The 23,563-nt window shown below is 45.9% G+C and overlaps 1 protein-coding gene across 2 annotated transcripts in view; it reads right to left on the bottom strand.

Annotated features, from left to right (window-relative positions):
• Window positions 1-11,004: 11,004 nt before the first annotated feature.
• RSRC1 (arginine and serine rich coiled-coil 1) overlaps window positions 11,005-23,563 on the bottom strand; it is a 106,786-nt gene continuing 94,227 nt past the window's right edge. For both annotated transcript variants that reach the window (XM_088530469.1, XM_010227348.2), the window contains 4 exons: window positions 21,638-21,706; window positions 12,718-12,824; window positions 11,954-12,100; window positions 11,005-11,123 (listed from right to left, as the gene is read on the bottom strand). In XM_088530469.1, the coding sequence (XP_088386595.1) occupies window positions 11,031-11,123; window positions 11,954-12,100; window positions 12,718-12,824; window positions 21,638-21,706 (416 nt within the window). In that variant the 3' untranslated portion in view covers window positions 11,005-11,030. The remainder of the gene's footprint in view (window positions 11,124-11,953; window positions 12,101-12,717; window positions 12,825-21,637; window positions 21,707-23,563) is intronic.

Genomic DNA, 23,563 nt, shown 5'->3' on the forward strand with positions numbered 1-23,563 from the left:
TACGGCACATGGACCCGGCCGGCGCAGCGGGGAAGTGGGCGGCGCGGCCGCGATCTCAGAAAATAATTTAGTTTTATTCCCCGCTAGGTGGCAGTGACATAAAGTCACTGTTCTGCAGGGCCGGCTCTGCCCCTGCTCCCAAGCTGTTTGAGGGGAAAAAGAAAGAAAAAAAGGTTTTCTGAGCAACGGCCTTCGATAGCGTTTGCCAAAGGGAAGAAAAGTGATACTTCAGTAAAACGCATATCAGATTGCTTTAAAAATACATATATCTGTGTCTGTGCGTGTATTGTATAGAGACACACACATATATAATGCATACATTATATATGCATAGGTATGCATAAAATACCTACATATATATTTATTTTCCAGCAATGTATAACATAAAAACCAAGGAGTGAGCCCTGCTTGTCGCGGTGTTTGGCGGTGGTGGCCGCTGTGGCAGCGGGTGGCTGTTGCAGGCAGCTCATGGATCAGGATCTCCTTTCACTCCACACCTCCTCAGGGCTCTCAAGACATATCAGGTTTCTCAGGCTTTATAGCAGTTTCTTTCCAAAGTCCTGACCAGTGGTTCATTCTGTACCGTTGAACTGCACTGGCTCCGAGAGGGAAATGGTTAGGATTAGTGTTCAAATGGAAAGAGGGAAAAATTGGTTCTTTGTCTCCTGTTCAGCTGGCTCTTGTAAAGGAGAAGCCTCTCCGTAAAACCTGCCTTTGGGCATGGTCAGAGGAAGGTTTCAGTAATCGAATGGAGCAAGTATTACCCATTTTACCTCAAAGTGGAGAGGGGATGGTGAGTGTATGGGGTGCACATGTAAAAACTTTGCTTACATGTAAACATTTCGGAAGGAGGAGAGTTTGGAAGATACAGATGTGTGGGAATCTGATCTTCATTCTTCCTAAAATAGGAAAATCATGGAGAGGAGGGAATATATATATATATATATATATATATATACACGTATCTGCAAAAATTCTGGATGCCCAAGTTGTTTCAGAGCTGGGTTATTTATTAGCTCTTCTGCATCTTGTATTGAGAGACTGAGGAGAAGCTCCTTCTTCCCCTCCTCTATTTCAGTGCTCCAGAATTTAGGGGAGAGAGAGAAAATGTGCCCTGGATAACCAGGTGGGATTAGAGAGCACCGGAGTGTTTCCGTGGCAGTCCTGGAGGTAGATCCTTGTGGGATCCACTTAGCTCTCCTGCAGCAAGGGGCACGGGTAGGCACTACAGCTCCGCCAGATCCTTCACGCTGCACGAGCAGCTCTGCTGGTGCTTGGCCCAAAGTGGAAACCCGACATAAAAGATGAATGAACTGAGCCTGCAATATTTTTGAAAAATATCTGTAATCAGGTGAGCATTGATTTTGCTGTCTACTCATGTACGCTCCTGTTTAGATCCTAGCAAGTGGTGATATTGCAGCCTCACGGTGCACTCCGGGTTTGGGCGGTTGTTACGGTGGAAACGTGGATGCTGACTGACTGGTGGGCAGGGAAGCATGACAGGGAAAGGGCTGCGCATTGATTATCCAGGGAAGCCCGAGACCTGTTTGTACATTTCTGATGAAAGATTAGCAAATAAAGCAAATCAGGCTGTGGTCATGGAAGTGAACTCTGGTGCTTTGGGGCTTTTTCTAACGAAATCTCGTGCCAGTTGCGACAGTATCAAAGAATGTTTTTTATTGCTCAGAGTCAGAATTCAACCTTTGTTTCAAACTGCACAGAAAAATATTACAAACATTGTAGTAATGTCGTACTTCACACCCTAGTTAGTCTTTTAATCCGTGGACTTTAAAGCTCTTCTGAAGGTGGATCGTACTAGAAATGCAATACACTATGACTTTACCAAAGTGGCTAGGTCTGTGTACAGGGCTCATTTATTAATTACATGTCATTAGACCGTGATTATTATACAGATGCCCTGGGGCAGTTTGGCTTTGCTATTGTTTATTACAGTTCATTAATATACATGACATGGTATGCCAGAATGTATATATATTCCTTGCGACAACCCCGCAAGGTGAGTTTTCTTTAACATAGTTAGCACATTGGATGCAAAAACTTGCAATTTCTTACTTTCCTGATGTTGTATCTTCCCAAAATACTTGTTTCAGGGTGGTTGCCTTGGTTTGCAATCTTCTACCAAAAGCTAACTAAATAAGTATTTTTAACAGTGCTTATTTGACAGGTTCTGAACACAGAAAAAATATTTTTAAATATTATTAAAATATAAAAAGGTTTGGTTTGGTGCAATTTAGCCTTTATATGATTCGTCTTGTGTAGACAGATAGCTGTTACCAATTTAGTACAACTGTAAAATGGAAATGTGGAGCCTTCAACAGCTGTTCGGCGTGCATCAGATAACCTACAGTTTGCTATTTAATTTTAGGTGAACTCAGACTCCGAAAGATGAAATTCCCTTCCGAGTCGGGGACGATCCCGAGACGGATTATTGTGCAGATAGCTGGGCAATAGGAGTTCTAGTTACTGTTAATTTTTCGGCTGCTAGTGGGGAGAAGGACCCTGTTAGAAGTGAGCTCATTATGAGAGGCTCGCTAACATGATAAAGTCAGTAGTCTATTTGCACAGTGATATCTCTAATTGCTCGGGCCTTTTTATGGTTTGTGTCTGCTTGAGTTAGATTTCTTTTGTGTAGATAAAAAGGCTTCTGTAAGAAATCACCTCGGTGCTGCAGCACTGCCAGTCTGGAGGGCATCTCCAATGAGATTAATGATGTCTGCCTTAATATAAGAAAACTTTGCATAAATGAGATTATGGTTTGTGCTGAAACCTGTCAACTCTTATTCATTTGCTGTAAATATTATCTTTAATTAAAAGTTTTAAGGTATCTTGTTCCTGAACTAATGAGATCTACAGTGATTTCCCTTAGGAATTAATTTACCTTCTTAATTCTTATTCATTTTGGTGATATGACTATTTAAATCTGATTCGGACTTCAGAGCTTTGTTGAACATATTCATTTAGAACAAAAGGTCACTTTGCCATATTGACATCTTGTTGGTATTTATAATTCTCTATTCTCTCCCTGTTTTATAGATGTTTGTTTAGGTTTCTGCCCAAAACACTTTCTGCTAACATTTCTGTTCATCTTAACTCCTCATACTGAGTAGCTCCTTTCCACAGCTATTTCACATTGGCTTCTGTTTTCTGTTCCATACAGAGTATAAATCAGTTATAGTGAAGCTGAAAAAAATAAATTATGCTCAAATTCTTTAGAATTGCAGAGCTATATAAAATATACTAAAATATCTGAAGAGCACATAGTGCAGTTACTGAGAAATACAGAAATATTTCTGTCTGTGTGTCTGCATAGTCATCAGCTACTGTTTGTCTGCAAGGATTATTTTTAACCAGTGGGGATGCTTAACACTTGGAGGTGAAAATTGGATTACTGCATAGATGTTTACCCAGGCAGAGTTCCAGCCAGCAGCTGGTTTGTGAGAACGAAAGCCAAAAGTCATTTGGAGAGCATTTGCCAAAGAACAATATTGCTAGCTAGGTTTTTAAAATATATATATAGTTACTGTAACTAAATTACAAGGTTTTCTTGTTTTAAAAATAAATACACATCAGGATTAAAAATAAAGGAGTCCTGTTCTAACTACAGCGTAGTGCAGTATGTAGTAGTTTTGTATGCTTAGAGCCTCAGGCCAAAATTAGGGTTGCGTTTTCTTGCATTTTGCATGTGCGCCGTGCTGCGTTCTGCCGGGTCTGTCCTCGAGGTGACACCTGCTGTTAGGCACAGGCTCACGGGCACTTCATGGCATATCTTGTCTTAAAGGTGTCCTTCTGTCTCACAAAAGAAACACCACGATAAATCGATGATGAAAACACTGTGAATATAGTTTTTCTTTGCTGGAGTCTAATGAAGTCTTTTTCCTTTTATATTATTATTTTTTTGATTCCCTTCCCCTCCTCCCCTAATATATACCATCTTTACTCCAGAAATCCGTGGTCTGCTGAGCCTCAGGAGGAGGAAATACTGAAACATCTTAATAAAGTCTAATCTGCGCACAGGAAAGTTTTTAATGTAAAAGTCTGTTGTAGAGGATGACCATTTGTAACCCACCAAAGCTGAGCTCATCTTGCCTGTCACTCCTTTCAGATTATATTGATTATCAGAGCACTTTCCAGCTTTGCATATGCAGAGAAGATACCTAGAAACAAAATGCCTGCTCTTTAGTTCATCACTAGAAGGAGACTTTTCTACTGGACTCAAATCTGAACACGAGAGACAACTTCTCGGTCTCTTCATTTAGGCCAAGATGCCGGCTCTGCCGCGGATGAAACTGCAGCTGGTTTAAAAGTGGGGTGACCCTAATGAAGTAAATGGAAAAAGTCAGATAGAGTAAAACTATAGGGAAACGTAAACCAAACTTCTTTCTAAGTGCTTTTGCTTAAATATAAAATACTCTTCAGAAGTGCACTGTCAGCCTTAAGTAGATAAATTGAGACATATTTTATGTCAAGTATAAATTGTGGAATATAATTCCCACTTTTTATAGGAGCTTTTTTGTGTGTTCTGCGGTTATCCCCCAAATCTTCCATTTTCTCCCACCCAAGAGTCTATGATAGAAAACATTCCTGAATATAGTATAGCCTCTGTACAGCTAAGGAATATCCTTAAAGGCTACTGTTTGGCATTGAAGTTGATAAAATAGTCATTTATTTTTATATATATGTATATATATATAAAAAAAAATAGAAACTCATGCATCCAGGAAATTTCAGCCCTTGTACTTTTAACACTGGTAAATAAGAAATGTGTTTGTTGCATGTACACAGCAGGCTTTGGGACTAGCTATATATAGAATTGTCACTGACTTCTGCAAGTTCTTGATAACCTTCCATTTATAACTTGCAGACCAACTTCCTCCCATTGCACATGAATTATACATCAATAATGTATAAATTAATAAATTATGCTTGCAGGCTATTATCAGGGCAACAAATATCGTTTAGACTGCAATAGAGAGCACCAGGTTGTGTCAGTTGTATATGAAGTCTGCTCTATCTTTAAAATTTCAACCACATAAAAGAGTGACATTTGTGTTTTTCTTCATCACAGACTCTCAATTAAAAGAACTGGTGAAATACACTCTGCTAGATTCACAGAAACACAAGAGTGCTTCCTTTTTAAAATCAGGGCTTTCATCTGCTTAATAACTGTTTTACAAAATATAAGAAATGTAGGAATTGCCAAATTGTATTAGCCTGTGGGGGTCTGTCTGATGTTCAGTGTCTTATTTACAAGTTTCTTTATAAGAAACTACCAGAAAGTGCACAATAGCTGTATGTGACACAGTCTGCCCTTAGAATATGTTATCATTGTAGCAAGACCGGCAGGACGTGTTTTTATTTCTTTCTAAAAGTATTTGGCATTCAAATCTATATAATAAATCCATTTAAAAATTGTTAAGTTTTTTATGTTGATTACATCTTGTGGTAATGGATTCTAATTTTTTTTTTTCATTAGTGACACAGCATTTGTTTTAATCAGTCCTATTTTTGCTACTTTTCCCTCTTCCTTTGTTTAGCATGGTGAAAAGTGAAGCATTTAACAAATACAGTCTCATTCTTAAAAAAAAAAAAGAGAAAAAAAAAAGCTGACCCCAATAAGAGTGTTTATCATGGATTCCAGTGACACCAGGATTTGATCCAGAATTAGTGTGTGTTTTAAACGGTCTCTTGCCATGGAGTCTGGTAGCTATTGATTTATAAAAACTTTGGCAGCAGATGCTTACGTGTTAGGAAGCAGAAGCACTTTGTTAATGAATTATTTCAGCAATTTGCTGCTATCACATCTTGTCATTCCCATTGGCCAAATGGCCAAGTGACCAAAACCCAAATGTTGAAGATGCTGAGCTTGAACCGTCTTTTCTTAGTGGACTTGTTGCTGAGATGCTTCTGGCAGGAGGGCATTTGGCATCTCTAAAACTGAAAAAAAAAAATCTCACTAGCTTAGCAGATGATATTAAAGTCACAGTTAAATCAGGCTTGTAAGAAAAAGACGTATATTAAATGCACAGGTTATCGTAACATCAAGTTTGTGCAGCTCACAGTATATGACTGGTCTCACATGTATGACAACGCAACTGTCAGAACCAGTTTTCATCTGCTCATGCAAAGACATAGTGTCAGCATTTATTACACAATGACTTTTAATTACCTTTGTCACAGTCCCCAACTTCCAAAAGTGTAGGAAAAGTTCTAATTCTGTTCATACTACTGAGAATCAGCACAGTATATTAAAAATAGGCCATTTTTTTCTGAACTTTTTTGGAAAAACTGGTAGATTACTGGGGTGCGCTGATTAGTTCTGTACTGCATATTGCCATGGGCTAGAGAGCAATGTCAGAACCAAGGTTGGAGGTAATTTGAGAGCACTTGGACAATCAGTTCTGAGTTCTCAGTCAGTTTTGTAAGGATCAGCAGTTACTATTTAAAGTGCATTGGTATAAATGAGCTATCCTTACTGCTTACGTTTTTACAGTTAAGTTCCTTTACAGGTAGGTTTAAAGATGCAAATCTGTAGCAGAAATGGTCTTTCGACAGTGCTGTTAAAAAGCTGATTACATTCCGTCCATAACATCAGTCCAATGCAGAGTGTTTTGCAAAGACAGTTTATTATGAATTGTTCATAAATGTCAGATAAAATTAGGATTCCACTATAAGCAACTAGAGGTAGACATGTAATAACAACATTTATATTAATATTTTATTTAAATACATAATCAATTCAAATAGTCACAGAGCTCTGTAACTTGCATGAATAATGAAATAAAATGTCAACTTATATAAAAGATACTCAGAAAATCACCGCGAAGGTATCCAGAAACGCAAGTCAGGCTTTTTAGAAATGATAGGTGTATTTAATTGCCTTTAATAACAATTAATGAGATTCATTAATGCCTTCCTTTCAGAACTAAAGCATGAAAAGAACCAAGGCAGGAGCCGCCAGCGAACAGCCCCGCGCAGCGTCCGGAGCAGGTGCCGGTCCTGCGGAGCGGCCGCGGCCCCACGGCAGCGCAGCGTCGGTCGGCGGTGCTTTCTGCACACAGGTGACAGCCAGAGAATACGTTTTCTTTCCTTTTTTCTTTCTTATAATATCCTGCAAGGATTGCACTGACTTTATGATAAATGCTTGGGTTTGACCTTTTTGATTAATATTTTTATCCATAACGATTGAGATGGTAAGTAACAGGTCATACAGAGAACTATTAGCTAAAGTACTTTTTCATGCTACCGTAACTTCAGCTCTGATTAAGGAGCAGAAAGGCAAATTCTGTTGCCGTGGGTCCCCCTGTCCCCGGCCTCCTGTTCTGAGGTTGCTGCTCCACTGCTCTGGGACTAGAGGGACATCTAGTGGGAATGAGGATTCTGTACTGGAACTTGGTGACCACAGTGACAATTTTGGAAACTACAGACTGTTCAAAATTGGTGCCAAAGAGCCTAGAATCGTCTCATCTCATTACTGATCCCACTGATCTGTTCTATATTGTTTTTTTAAAGAAGCAAAAACTATAGTCAAGTAGCACTTTTAATTATCCTGTGTGGGTTTCAGTGGCACTGAAGTAAGAATTTCCAAGTAGCGAGGCACGTGTCACCGAGGCAGGGGAGCGTCCCCGGAGGTGAAGCACAACCTGCTGCTGCTTCGAGCAGCCAAACCCGCCGTTCCGCCTTCCTCACAGGGGTCTCACTTCTCACCTGCTCGCCCTGGGGCGGCAATTCCCGAGGGACTCCGTGTCCAAGTCCTATCATCTGGCCTGGCCCTTGCCGCTCTTTTTTTTTTTTTTTTTTTTTTTTTTGCTCCAGGCCTCAGCAAAGGAGGAGGAAAAGAAGGTGACGAAATAGAGTTAGAAAAAAGAAATTAGGAAATGCCCGCTAAGCTAAATATAAGACTGATGACTATTTTAAATAAGCAGAGCTCTGCTGTGGAGAATTCTGCCTCCTCTCATCCTTGTTATAGGGTTTTTTCCCCCCTCTTCCTAGCAGGAGGATGTCGTTCAGCAGGGAATAGTTCACAGGTTTGGGAGGCTGAGGTCAAATCAAACCTTTTCACTCTATGTACAAATTGGGTCCCCCTTAGTTTGGAGCTTAGGCGAGAGACATAACGCCCATTAGGCATCAAGGCTATTTCCCTTCCTCCTGGGGGATATTTTTATTATTGCTGCAGGTTGAAGGAATCACAGAAGCGTGATGCTGCGTCATGGGTGGATTAAGTTATAGGTCCAACATGATCCCTTTTGAACCAGGTTTTTAGAGTTCAAGGAGCTCCACTAAAAATAACCTGCCTCTTGTAACTTGACAAATGGAAAATTGTAATCAATGAGAAGGCTGGTTTTGGGTTACTGATGGAAAAATGGCCTTCAGGTCCATTCAGTCCCAGTTCATATCTCAGATCTTTAAGCAGAAGTAGCAAAATTTGATCTACTCCTGACTGGCAGTGTTTTCTGATACACCATTATTTTACTGGGACAAATCTTTCTAAGCTACTGTAACAATAATCGTAATAGAAACAGAACTAATTTTCAAGCAGTTACCCTAATAAAAATAATTATGTAGATGCTAGATGACTCAAGATATCAGAAATGAATAATGGACATTTTACCTAAAAGTTATCAAATCAAGATCAGCCTAGTTTGATTTTAATTGATGGTGGCTGTTCGGTAGGCTAAGTGAAATGAGTTTGCTAATGTAATTTCTAAGGGTAGAGGTCTTTGCTGACTACCACAAGTCTGAATGGATCGAGTTACAGCATTATCCTCTCCCTCCTACACACAGTCGTCTAGGTCAGATTTAAGGTAGTTTGGTATTAGGAGGAACTTTGTGTTACTGCTTATCATGTCAGAGAGACGCGAGTGACAGAACACGACAGCAGCCGTAAAACTGCACGCTGAACAGCGCCGTGGTTTAGCTGGGTAACAAGCTACTATTTCTTTCCTTTTTCCTAACCAGGAATCCAATAACTTTCACTAGAAAAAAGTGGAACATATGACAAAACCAAACTGTTCACAGGCAAGAGTCCTAAAAACTAATGGTTTACATCAGAAGACCTTAGATAAAAAGCTTCTAAGAAGGTACAGTTATTACAGAAAGATATGATGCTGTTTAGGAATTATGAGGAGCAGGCAGTTAGAGCCAGCAGTGCATTTTCCCAGGTCGATGGTGATTAACTGGTAATCATCGACGTGAGCTTCATGTCCACGCCAAGACATCGCTCCTGGCATTGGTATCTGCCTCTAGTTAGGTAACACACTTGGCTTTTCCTCCAGGAAAAATGCCATAAATGGAGCTTGTGGACAACACATCTATTTGGACAGGTATGCAACCTGTTAACCCATGTAAAATGTACCAAGTCTTGCAAAATAATTTCAATGGCAAAGTTTAAGGTTCTCCTTATTCTTGCATAGCTGGTCACAGAATGAAGTTTAATTCTGGTGTGACTGCCAACTTAACTATATCGTTTCAAGGACTTAGTATCTGCTTATTAATACTTACAATAATTATTAATTATAGTAATTTAATACTTTGATATTTAAAAAATTAATACCTTAATCATTCATGAGAGACTGTTCAAGTAAAGGCAAAATAAGGAAAAACAGAATTTACACAACTTGAGGATAGTCTAATAATTAATGATGACGCCCCTCTATGGACTGCCCCCATACAGGCTTTGCCCCCCTACACAGCAGAGCAGCTTCTCTTTGTGCCCCAAGTTTAAGCCCAGTTTAATCAAGCAGGTTCTGAGAGCGCCGGCCCAGCACCCTTAACACAGGGCTGGGCAGCAGGGAGCCCTGAGCTTCAGTGCAAATGAGCCTGGCAGAAGACCATGAACGGTGCAAGGATGGGTGCTCTGAAGACCCAGCTTAGCCCTAACGACAAGGGGCGGCACAATTAGATTAAATCTCTTGCGAGCGGCAGCGTTTGGCCTTGCTGGGGCTGTCAGAGCCTGCTCCGCGTGACCCCCATCTCCATTACGCAGGCTCAGGCATCCCTGAGCTGCTTCGGGAAGCCCCCTTAGAAACATGTATTTGTGCTAAATAACAGCAAGAATGGAATATCTTCTGATTGGTAACAGATGGTATCTGGTAGAAAACAACATACCCCTTCCTCACCATTCCTCCTCCCACGCCACTACTATCATAGACTTCAAATATGTGTAATGAACATTCCAGTAAGAGGGGATAGGATGACAATATAAGCCCTAAAACAGAAGAAATGGCTTCTTAAATGAATTATTTCCATAAATCTTCCACTGATATTATAGTTTTCCCACAGATTTGAGGATTTGCCAGATAACTCAAAAGAAATGCTTTGGTTTTTTCCCTGTTTTGGACGGTGTTTGGTGTTAATACACTGATTGGTGTGCATGAGACAAACTGAATGATAGCCCAAACATGACAAAATCCATTCTTTTCAAGTCTTATTTTGACAAATGGGAACTTCATATACTAAAAAGATTTGCTCTGTCCAGAAATGGGTATGCCAGTAGTTGTGGTCAATAAAGGTTCTTACCAATACACAGGCAGATGAGAGCAGCAAGGAGAAGAGTGATGGAAGAGAAGAGAGCAGCAATAAACTTGGCCCTGAATCCTCCCTCAGCTGCAAAAGATCCCGTGGCCCAGGTGGTACCATCTGCAGTCCTGGGCTGCCTCTGCTAACGCTGAACTTTCTTGGACAGTGTATATAGATACAGAGACGTAAGGGCTTTTTCTTTTTTTTTCGGTTGGTCTGTCAAGTCTTCTGCACACAAGAGAAATTCAGTACAAAACCAAATGACAGCCCCACGACACCCTTCCCTGCAGCAGCAGGTAGCTTAGCAGTACAAGTGACCCTGCAATGAATTAGGGAAAAAAATGACGATGGAACATTCTTGTTTATTCAGATGAAATACTTAGTCTCTGTACCACTCACTGAGTATTAAAATCCCGCGAAAAGAGCAAAATGAATGTAACGGCAGGATTTCTTAGCATCACAGGAAATTGTGTCTGATGTTCCCAGCAGTTTGCTCAGGCCACCGGGCTGCCCATGAGCCTTTCCTGCCGCAGCGCCATCAGTCTCTGAAACCACTTTTCTTCTGCTTCTGCCTTCTCGATAAACAGCTGCAGGGAGAACGGGGAGGGGAAAGGTAGGCACAACTCCGTTACCTTCATCTGGGTTTGTTACTAAACATCAGCCATCTCAATGCTAGGAAAAGCACAGCTGCGTAAGGGTGCTTGAGCAAAAAGCAAAAAAAGGAAAGTTGCTCATATCCTGCAGGGCTTCCCTCTTCCATAGCCATGTTCACTATTCAGTACTTATATTAGTTTACTGTAAGTCATTTTTACCATGCTAATTCAAAAAATCTACTGCGAATACTCTTATTTCCAGTTAAGCGTCCACAAAGGAATTTGCATAAGCTTAACTACCTTGATTTAAAAATCCCATCTTAAAAAAGCCTCTCATCTAGTTAAAGCTTCGGAATTTGGTAAAGTGTGGGAAAGTGCTGAGTCCTCCATCACCTTTCAAACAACATAAGCCAAAAGCATCTTTTCTTAAGCCTTTTTAAATTCCCTTCATTAAATTAGCAGGGTACTTCATTCTAAAACATGTAACATGTATGTAATGCTAAAACTACATCACACTTTATCAGAGCTTAAAGTTGTATAAAAGAATACAATTTTTTTTAAAGGGAAAAAAAATGCTCACATTCATTTGGTTTTTAGCCAAAAGAGCAGCAAATGTCTTGTTTTGTATTTTTGCTGTTGTGGATTATGCAGGCGGTGGGATCCTTTTGAGCCAATGAGCAGCTCATTAGTAAGCAGTGTTCAGCACATGGATTATTTGATAGGCAGCAAAACCAGGTAGGTTGGATGAGGCTGCTGTCATTTGGTGGTTCAGTGGACTCTTTTTTTTTTTTTTTTTCCCCTAAAGTGAGTATCCACACACTTACGTTGGGGTGAGCTAACGAGTTATCGTCCTGGTACTTGATGGCAGTGGGAATGCTGGCCGTCGTCGTCTCCTTTTCAGGAGCAGCCGTGTCGGCAGCCCCCACTCCTATGGTTATGGGTTCGTACTTTAGCTCAGCAGCTTCTGTGGACTGGAAGGAGGGAGAAGAACCACGTGTGGGTGCTAATGGGCCCGGGCCAGCTCCCCGCTCTGCCGCGTGGCCCCGCTGCGGCTCCTTGCACGAGGATTCCCCTCGGGATGCCCAGCGGGAGCTGCCTGCGCCCGCAGCCGTGTCCAGGCCTGGATGGCTTAAGCTAATTTTGTCTGCTCTTTGGAAGCTGTCTGAAAACCATGCCATTTATTTCAGTAAGGAAATACAGCTTTAGAGTTTGGCTTTGGTTAAGCAGAGTTAAGAATACTGACTTCTAATTACATTCTAAATGTATGATTACCTTTTCATTTTAATTATTCTGCTTTCCCTTAAAAACACATGATAATTTCACATGATTTTAAAAGAACTTCAAACAATCTGAATTGCCAAACGTACTGTCAAAGCAGTTGGTCTCGTTGAAACGTCTCACGCATCTAAGCATGTTCTTCCTTGACCCCCAACAAGCATTTAGGAGAATCGTCATCCGAGCACGGACTCCAGCGCTGCCTTTGGAGCTGTCCCCACTGCTGCTGTCACCAGTGGCAACTCCACTAGCAGTGTGACTCCCACCTGGCCTTGAAAGGGCGACGCGCACAGAAGGGACGTGTAGAACTTACCTTTTTGATGTCTTTACTCGATCTGAACATCTGCGGAACAAAGGAGTCACTTTCAATAGCTTCAATTTCTTTTACTCGTTTGACTTGCTCCACTAGGGTGGCCTGGTCTAAAAGAGAAGGTGTAGTGTCAGGATGCATTAGTGTGAGCCTGGGATAAACGCTAGGGCTAAGCAAAACCTTGAATGTATTTCACAACTTAGGAATTATCCAGCAGAATAAAAAAACAACCAGCTTTTAATGCAAGCTAAAATACTCTGTTACAGAAGAAAACTCCTTAATAAAAATAACAGCAGTGAGTTGGCTGTTATGGCTCAATATGTGATATAATTCAAGAGGCTAACAGCAGAATTTGCTAGCAAAGTCCTTACAAGATAAATGCTAGATTTATAGCAGGAGAATAGCCTGGAGAAGTGAAGGCTTCTCCGAGCTCGCAGCTCAGTTAATCCTCACATATATCCAACAGCAGTGACCAGCAAACATAAACTTCCACCTTGTTCTTCCAGCTCCCTGCTCTCTTTCACTGCTGCAACCACTCGTTTGCTCCTCACGGCCCCGGTTTTACACAGGGCGGCACCAGGCCCAGGGCACCGCAGAGAGCAGCTATTGCTGGGCAGAGCGTTCAGAAAAGAGGTAACAGAGACAAGCAACCAGGGAGAGAAATACAGCTGAGCAGCAAAGGGGATACCGCTGTGGCTATGAATCATTTGAGAACGCAGCCTTTACGGATACGATGAAGTGAAAAATAGGGGATGGTCCAACTCTGCGTGGGCGTCAAGCCGGTCACACTGACAGCCGGGCGCAGGTGACTGCTTCAGACACCCTCCTGCCGCGTCAGACACCTCCCTGCCCCTGCCCCTGTCCCTGCCCCGTCGGCCGTCTCGCCGCTCCCACCCTGCAGGACACGCAGGGCCGAGCGAGCAGTGAGCGCCTGGGCGCAGGGCAGCCGGAGCGAGCGGCACCGCGTGGAGCAGGGCCCAGCTCGGCCCCTTCCTGGGGCTGTCGGAGGAGACGCCCCGGCTGCCAGTTCAGCTCGTGCTGGCTCTGCTGGACCGTGCGACACGTCCCGCACAGCCCCGTCCCGGGAGCACCTGCAGCACCCGCACCAGGACAGCGGCAGCATCCAGGAGACCCCAGGGACGAGCGGCCGTGGGGGGACGCTCAGCCCGGCCACGTCCCAGCCCACAGGGGCTGAGCGACTCCTGCGCAGGCCTGCAGGAATGACAAATGATTAGGAGAGACAAAATCACTGCGTGTTTTTAGGATTACATCAGTGACATTAACGTGGGGAAAATGGACTGGAGGAAGCAGAAGCCATTAGCGCACGGTATTTTTGACAAACACATTATTGGTAGATAGAATGACTTCCAGATGTTGTTTGTCAGATGTCAGTAGGAAGGATATGTATTTCATAGTAAAATCAAAAATAATGGAGTCAGAAAGCTAAGAGGCTACAGACAAAAAAAATCAATACTAACTCACTGCACAGCAAGTCTTTTCACTGCGTTACAGCGAAAAAAATAAACTGAATACGGCATTAGGGCTCGTTGCGGCCGTGGCTGGTTGCGGGGCCGCGGAGAGGAGCGCGGAGCTGCCGCCGGGACGGGCGGTGCGGAGCGGCGGGCGCCAGGGGGCGCTGCGCCCCCGGGAAGCCGCGGGGCAGCGGGGCCGCCGCTGCTGCCAACGCCAATCAACGCGTATCCATATGGGAATGCGGGAGGATACAGGTGTCCCGCGGGAGCCGGGCACGCTGCGGCCGCTCCCGGGGCGGCGCCGTCCCTGGAATGCCCAGCTGGGAGGTCACAGGGGTGGCTGTAACGCATAAACCTGCCTGGGAAAGTGCGCCCGGGCCCTGGGGCTCTCCTTCAAGCGTAAGTGAAGGACCACACGGATTAACTAACAAGCGGCAAATACTCCTCTGCGTTTACCTTTCCTCACTTTTACATTTCAAATGATAAAGTTGCACAACGGAACCGGCTATTTTTACCAAACCACACGGCAGCGGTAGCAGCCAGTGAGAAAACCCACGGGGCCAGGGGGCTTCTCCTTCCCGAGCCTTATCTGTGCGCCGGGTCCCCCGGGAGCAGCCGGCCCTGGTGTCCGCGGCGCGCTCGGCACCGCGGCGGGTGCCGGGAGACGCCGCCGCTCCTCTCAGCGCACAAAAGCAAGATATGTAATTCAATGCTCAATTTACCCTTGTCTCGTAGGAGATTTTTCCCCGCTAATTGATAGAAATTAAGCCATTAATCAAGCCACTAGCCATCATTCAAACCGGGGAAGATGAATACAAACTTTCATCATAACCACCTTCCCCATTTTAGTGTTCATTAGCATTAATTTTTAATGCAATTATGCTATTCTTTTACGCTGAGCTCATAAATTACTGCTCTTTTGTTGCTCGCTGGCCTTGTAAAATCCAAGGTAATGCTTTGTGCTCTGATCTTAAAGGCAATTACTGGCTGCTTCTATCTTTTATATATCTGCATCCCAAATAACCTCTATACTGTACGTACAGGCTGATGAGGGTATATATTACATATGTGTGTAATACATAACAATTTGTCCATATTAAACTGAGACACGTATCTATTATACGCATTCATATAACTGGAAGTATTTCTGTGCCCAGCTCCGCGCGATGAGGAGCAGGGACATCCTTTGGCCATCCAATGGCTCTTGATGGCCGTCAGGAGCCCCTGGAGCCCCCTCAGGGGTCCCTCAAGCACCAAATGTTACTCAAGCAAGTGGCTAAATGCAAAGCGAAACGTGGACTAGCAAAATGGTTGGGTTGTTTTGGTCCTGTCTTTTGTTCTTCCCGGTCCTCCCTAGGCCAGACCTCCAGATCAAATATTAGATCAAATATTACCATTTCTTCCAGCTAAACAGCTGTCCAGCACCAACCAAATATGATGTGTATATTTAAGCTCACATTTCAAGTAGCCCTTGGCCAGCATAAACAAGAGACGTCTCGGTGAAGCCCCAACGCACTGAACTGCGGGACACCAAAAGCACCGGCCAAACGGAGCAGCCGGCAGAGCGGGCACCGGCAGCGCGTGCCCGTGCGCAGGTAAAATCCTTTCGTCAGGAATAGCCTCCCCGGTGCCATCCCGACCCCCTCGCGGCACCCGGCTCTGCCCGCACTGCCTCCGTGCGCTTTTCCCAGGGATTTCCCACATTCCCACCCCACTGGGGCATCCAGCTCCACTTCTTCCCCCTTGGAGTCTTTTTTTTTTTTCTGGTATATTAAATGTATTTTTGCTTGGAACAAGAAAGGAAGCGATGGTTGGGAGCAGGCACGATGTTGTATTTCATTACTGGAGGAGGCCTGTGCGTGATGTGGTTTTGCTGTCGAAAACCAGATCTGGGAATTTTGCCATGTTAAATTACAGGACCACAGAACCAGGAATGGGGTAATGCCTTAATGCTTCAATGTGAAGGAAAGAAAACATAACTCAATTAAAATACATACTTTGGGGAATTTTCTGGCACTCTGTATACTTGGGAAAACTGCCACCTACCCTGACCTTTCAGTTATAATTGCCTATGTCATCTTTAAATATCATTAATTCAGTCTGTATTTCCCTCATCCTACGCATTTACTGAGCATGGAGGGGTCTTTCTTTTTCCTTCTCCACCAACCCACTGTTGTCCAGTGGACAAAAATGCTCAATCAAAGGTGTGACACACCGTTTTCTTGCATTTACCTCTAAGAATAGTGATGCAGACTTGAGAATTTTATCTCGCCGATATTTAGCTGCCTGATGCCTTGGCCGTACACGTTGCCTTTGAATTCAGGCTGGTGGTTTATGCCTGAACGTAACCAAACGCACATGTTTCTGCAGGCTTATGGCCCAAATCAGAACGACAGGCCCTTCCTGACTGCAAACAATGAACTCATTTAAAATCCACAGAGCCATTTTTAATGTAAATTGAGGAATGTACTCAGGTATTTCTATACGTATCCTGCTTAGCACAAGGCTAGAATATCCTTAACTGATGCACTTAATGCTTCCCGTTTCTTAGCTATTTCATACTGCTCCATTCTGAAGTGCGCTCCTGAAAACTGGGAGCTGAAGCAGCTCCCTGTTCCTAATGGAGATGCAGCCGTTAAGGAAAACCTCTTCACTTACTGCTCCCCTCGGCAGCGGTATCGGCCGCGGCACCGAGCGCGGGCTCCAGCGCTGCAGTTCAGCGGCGGCAGCAACCACGTTGTGTGGCAGAAACCTCCTCCGTCCAAACACCCTCCCAGGCAGCAGCAACCACGTTGTGTGGCACAAACCTCCTCCGTCCAAACACCCTCCCAGGCAGCAGCAACCACGTTGTGTGGCACAAACGTCCCCCGTCCAAACACCCTCCCAGGCAGCAGCAACCACGTTGTGTGGCACAAACGTCCTCTGTCCAAACACCCTCCCGTGCGCGGGTCTGAGCGCAGCCCTCGGCCCGGCGCGCTGCGGTCCGCAGGCACCTCGGAGCCACAAGCGCCCTTTGGCCGTCCCCAGGTCCCGCAGGCTCCGCTCCGTGCCGGCTGACGCTGGGCGCAGCGCTCCGAGCGCCCGCGGGGACCCGCCGCGCCGACGCAGCGCTCTAATGAGCAGCTATTAAGTCCATCGATTTTCTGATTTCAATTGATAGCTAACAGGCCAAAGCTACACATCAATATTTGCGTAACTAATACCCCAGAGCTAACAATTTTGACAAATGAAAACCTCAATAGACCAAACAGTGCAAATTAATGGAAATTTAAAGACCGAATCTCAGAATTTAAGTGAAATACTTAACGAATGAATAAATTAGCCTTGGATTTCAGGAGAATGCTGTTTTCTGTTAGAGAGGAAGGAACCACCACAAAGACTCTCACTGCAGCGTGTTATCCCACGCCATGCCGAACTGCAGGAAAAACAGCAAGGGAAAAAGCCCCTCGCAGCAGCTTCACACGGATGAACTTCACGGACACATCTGCAAGCAGATTCCTGCACACCACACGGCAGCAATGTCCCTGCTGCTGGGGTCTCGCTTTGTCACTAAACTCATGCGAATCCCACAAGGAAGCTGTAAACGCGCCGCGCCGCTGCTCCGATCCCGTCCTCTCCCTGCTCCGCGCTCCTCCTCCTGCACGGCGCCTTGTTTGTCCCTTCTGGAAGCAGCTTTTCAATATATAGCTATAAATTGTTTTTTAAGTGATTGAATTCAGATAACTAATTACGTGATTGCTTTAGAATGCCGTTACCTTAACTGCTGCTGCTCTCGGGCTTGTGCTTTAGCACACGGCAAGAAAGGAGTCAGTAAAATACGCAGCATTAATGAAGTGCCCAAGCAATTCTTATTTCTCAGGCGTCTTAAATCTTGAAGAAAGTTTCCAGGCTTATAATTCGTAGAAACAGCCATAAATCAGCCTGGGAGAGCCCCACAAAGCTAGGCTGCATTCTGAGGAGTATTTGATGGTCTTCTGCCATCACTGACGGGGCTGAAATGCCGGGATTCCCAGGACAGGCTTGGAAGGGAGGGAGCTTCCCGCTCTTTCCATAGGGTTTTGACGGCACCCTCGCCATGACCTGCCCAAGCTCCACCTGTCTCTGCAGGTGCAAGAGAGGAGCTTTCGTGATCCCTGGGGTGCTTACGAAAGTAGGGCTTAATGATTAAAATACTAGTTTCAAAATAATGCTTATTTACATGAGATGTCATATCTTAATGTCAGTCACCCAGAGAAAAATTGATTGGATTTTCCCCTTTGGAGCAAAGTACAGAAACAGGCAAACGCTGCTCCGTGTGTTAGCATGGAAGCAGAGCAAAGCCATCCCTGGGGTGAGAAGCAGGAGGGAGAACTATTTCAATAGAGCAACCTGCAGAAGCCCCATGGCCCCACCGGCGCCTCCTGCTTCGGGTGTCTGGAACCTGCCCCACGCGGGGACACCGCGATTCGCGGAGCCACCGCAGCCTCGGCGGGGATTGGGAGGCTCTTCCCAGCGCCGTGCTCTGCATCGCCCTAGCTCCGCAAAACTTCCCGCCCTGGTGTAATCCTCCATTTGCTTCTGCTTACTTTTAATGCTGAAATGGCAATAAAAAGATGAAACGCGCACACAGGCAGGCTCTGGGGAGGTGGCTCGGTACCCACCGTTTCGGCTGCGGAGCAGGAATACCATTCCCAGCGAGGATCCCACGCACGGTGCCTGCGCACCGTTTCCTGAGCGGCCTCGTCTCAGCTCCTGCAGCTGTGTAGCCCATCCCGGGCACCGCGGGATGCGGGGGCTGCCCCACGCCCCGACCAGGGCACGTCTCCGCGCCCGAGCTTGGCACGAGCGGCGTCTCCTCCCCGACGCGACGCCCTGCGGAGGCCTCAGCTACCGACCACGCCAAAATTCACTGAACATAAAACTATGACCTAAGGCAGTGACTCGTGAACTTAAGGGCAGCTTAGTGTATTTCCATCCCTTCCAGTAAGGCTCTTTAACTTACTGCAGCCACGCGCTGGCCTCGCGCAGTCGACGCTCTGTAGCCGCTTCAGCCGCGGTCCTTAATCCCAGTCACACCAGCCTTTCCCTCGTGCTGAACAGGAAAACGCGCACGCCTGCTGGGCTGTGGCAGGGCCCGGGCGTGCGTCTCCGTGCGGGAATGCTGCCCGACGGGCGGAGGGCGAGGATAAACAGGAGCTACGGTTTGGAGCAGGCCGCGGGTTTGTAACGGCGGACACGAGCGGCTCCTCTGCCAAGCGCTTGATGCTCTATGTCTAACCAAGCCTCTCACCTGGGAAAATAGGGCGTTATTCACACAATTAGGCAAAAATGAGCTATGCGTAGAGACTCTATCCTATGAACTTCTGATACTGTTACTGAGGGAAGCCAAAAGTGGTCAAGCGAGAGAGTTCCCACCCAAAATGCGGTTCTGAGCCTGGGAGACCTGCGGGGCTGATCAGGACTCTGGATACCTGGGCTCTGCTGCCAGCATCCATGGAAAGCGCTTGTGTCCATTTTCCCTGCTGTTCCCACGGCTCGTTCAGACCTCGGCAGCTTCCCCGCCTCTCCCATCCCTGCTCCGCAGCCAGGAAAAGCTGGGAATGCTGGGGCTCTTCCCGAAGGTGCCTGCATGCCCAGGCAAGCGTCCCGCCAGCTTCTCCACTGGCCCTTCTGTTGGATACGGAAGAAGAAGACGGGAGCTTTAAAGCTTTAATAAAGGAGAACTGCTGCTGCACGGCCAGCTCCCCCGCGTCACCCCCAGCCACCAAACAAACCTCTCGGAAAGGCTGCTCGGGCGGCAGCACCAGCTCTGCACAGCCCATGGGACACCCCGTCCCTCGCGCCACCGGCGGGGCCTTCCCAAGCAGGGCCCGCGCGACGCGGCCGCAGAGCCGGAGCAAATTAAACTGTCTCCACACATATCCTATCGCATCTGTACTCCCGATTCCCCTCCTCAGCACGTGGCCGAGGCACCGCATTATCTGCCTGCAGAGGTTGACCTCAGGATATTAGATTCTGCCACACAGCTCTCTTGTACTAAACCGAGGGGAAACACTTAATCACCCCTGCCTTTTCAGGAAAAAATCAACTTTAAATTTGCCATGATGAAAAATCAATAAACCAGTAATTGCTTGGCTTATCATTGCGCGGAGGAACAAATTGGGAAGCGAAGCTTAGCGTCCGCACAGATTTCAGGGAACCGCCGCGTTTCAGGATCACTAAGCCAGAAAAGGGAAAGGTCTCCGAGTGATAATTAAATCTACTCATGCTGATTTTCTGCCAAATTTATTTCCCCAGAGTGCAGCCGAGCGCCGCGGCGCTTCCCGGCCCGGCAGGGCTGCTCCATTGAGCGCGGGGCCGCGCAGATGCTCCTCCCGCCGCTGCCTCCCCGCCTGCGGAATCGCTGCTGTTGGAGAGCGAGAGCCGCCAGGTCCCCACGCGGCTGCGGGAGGGCCGCAGCTGGCCCCGCTTGGCCCGGTATTCCCGGCGTTCCCGCTGCCCCCACGGAAGCGCAGACGCCCCCGCGCTGGGAAAGCTCACGGGAGCCAGCAGGAGGGCTGCCGCTTCTGCCCGTTACCCAACGCTGTTTCTGCGGGTACCCTGCGTGGGCCCGGCCCCCCGCACGCCAGCGTGTCCCTGCTCCCCCTGCACCCCGGTCACACAACCAGAAAAGTGACAGAAAAGACAAGACTTCCTTGGGATGCAACAACTGCCGGCTACCTTGGAAGGGGGAGAGAGCCCAGCACCCATCCTGGCCCCTTGGAAACACCACGGAGCTGCGGGTTTGTTAAACGTGAACACCTCTGGCCTCCACCCAACACAGGAGAGCAGGCAATGCCTTAGTTTGAATTTTTCAAAGATAATTACGTTGCATTTTACATTTTTCTCAAGCACAGCAGGAATTTTGGGATGAGATATTCCAGAAGACCTGAATATTACACCTAGACTTGCAAAACATTTTTTTTTCCAACTATTTTATAAGAAAAAAAAAAAAGGCAATCAATCACATGAATTTTTAATAGAGATTACATTAGAGTTTTGCAAGATGCTTGCCTTACTTCACGGTATTTGGAGCTTATTAAAGACATCTAAATCTAGAAACAAATGGGGGTGGGAAATCATGTAAAAACATAAAATCCTGTAAAACGGCATCTATCTGAATCCGAACGGCGAAGGAGACCTCATTTTCTCACTCGCACATGGAGCTCGTCCGGGCAGGAAGCACAAAGAAGCTTTCGCTGCCTTCACAAATTATCTGGGCTTGGGTTGATGATTCAGGCTTGGGCTCAGGGGTGGTAAGAAAACACAGAGCAAGAAAATGAGGAGTTTGTAACCAAAGAGGAGCAACTACAGGCGCCAGCAACGCACCGGATCGCGGAGCACAGGGCTGCCCGGCCGGCGACGTCGGGCCCCCAAAACACCCGTCTGTGACTTGCCACAAACCCAGCGCGTTGCCAAAGGAAAACTGTTACCTTCTTCCTTTCTTTTCTTGGCCTCTTCTTCACTTCTCTCTTTGGCCTTCAAAGCTTCATCTGCTTTAGCTAAAAAAGAAGAGAAAAGCGGTATCACAACAAACTTTGTAATCGATTAACTTGATTTGTGTCACCAAAGAACATTGCCTGGGGGCTAAAACAATTTCAGGTCCCAGAGCAAGGTCAGTGCACGCGTAGGGACACCCTTCAGTTCTTGATGCAGTTTCTTTAAGGGTGTTACCCCCATGGAGACAACAGCACAACGGGTGCTAAACAGGGCAATATTAGTTCAATGCAAATCTCTGCATTCATCTTCTGGGAGTAAAACCTCCAAGAGCTGCTCCTTAAACACAGGTCTGCCCACCCGGCCTGCCCCAAACCAAACCGAACGGGACAAGCGCGCCGCGTCCTCCAAGATTTGCTACCGCGGGGCGCCATCCATGAGACCTTTGCTGCAGAGCGAACAGAACAGAACTGTATTTCCAGGGATGCAGCTGTAGACTGCATTTAAAACAGGACTCAAATCCTTATTATTTAGTATTCAGCCGGGTAGTATATTATTTTCTCTCCCCTGCAAATCACAGCAGCAGTGCTGTGTTCATGTTATGACAGTATTTTCTCAAAAGAATCTTTTCCCCTCCAGAAAGCTCTTCCCTTATTACTTAATTATCTACTAGTTGCTCAACTGCAGGGGTTTTCAAACACTTTACTACAGATGTTAAAGAAGATTAAAAATATACAGCACAGTAACAAGGGACTATCAATATACTCTGTAAATTAATTAAATTTCTGTTCTAGCACATCATTTATTCCAAAGCATTAATGTCTCAAAGGAGCCATTCTCTTTTATTGCCATCTCACTGCCTGATAAGTGAACTAAGTGAGAATAAGTCTCTAATAGCATTATACTTGATGAAATATTAACTTTTAAAAAGTCTCAGCATGTCAAAAGAGAAAGAACCAAGAAGGAGCAGGACTTGGAATTCAGGCCTGGCCTTAACACACAATCAGGTCACTGCAAACCCAGTATTAGGAACTTCTGCTCGGTTCCTAGTGAATGAACCAGTAATTTATGGAAGGAAAATTCCGGAGCGGGGCTGGAAGGGACCTTGTAGGGAGCTGCACCTGCCTGAGCACCCAGCCGCGGAGCAAACACACAGACATCTGCTTCCCTTTGTGGATATTTACACTGCGCTGCAAGTCATGAAATATTAAAGGCTTTCTGCCAGCGAACATCATTACGAGAATGTATCAAATTAGATAATAAAAACAAACTGCTGGCAACTCTAAAGACTTTTGCTTCATTTACACTTTATTCTCGCTGGTAGAAGGGCGAGGATAATAGAAATCCCACTGAAATTCAATTTTGGCTACGTGTGTAATTGCAGACCTGCCCCTTGGAACGCTCAGCTCACGTTTCCCTCGCCGGCCTCGTGAGCTGGAATCCAGCAGCGCGGACGCGGGGATGCGCGGGAACGCCGGGATTTTTAGGCATTCAGTAACACACATCCCCCTGAAATCACAGCACGGTTTCCATGTTCCTGAAAGTTCATCATGTTGTTAGCCGCAAATAAGAAACATTCACAGAGAAAGAAACTAGAAGAACGCATAGAAAGAAAAGCACTACATGAATTCCATTGTAGTCTTAACCAAAGGGCTAGAATAGACAATCTTTTTGCTTTTGCAAAATATTCCAACCACCTTCCACCAACTCCAGCTTGGCAGCGGCCCGGGCCGCACTCCCCATTGGGCGAAGACCCATGCTGGAAACCACGGTGCAATCCTCCAGCCGGCTGCAGGCCGCGTTCTCTGCACCGTCCTGCGCCCCCACACTCAGTAAAGAGTCACTGAAATACCTAAAAACGTGGTCCTTGGTGGCTGCTGAGCCTGCTGCTACGGTTAACTGCAGAGCCGCTCGCCCAGCAC

Source organism: Tinamus guttatus, unplaced genomic scaffold (genome assembly GCF_059628265.1).
Source record: "Tinamus guttatus ecotype Peru unplaced genomic scaffold, ASM5962826v1 Tinamus_guttatus_pri_ptg000376l, whole genome shotgun sequence".
NCBI classification, from domain to species: domain Eukaryota; kingdom Metazoa; phylum Chordata; class Aves; order Tinamiformes; family Tinamidae; genus Tinamus; species Tinamus guttatus.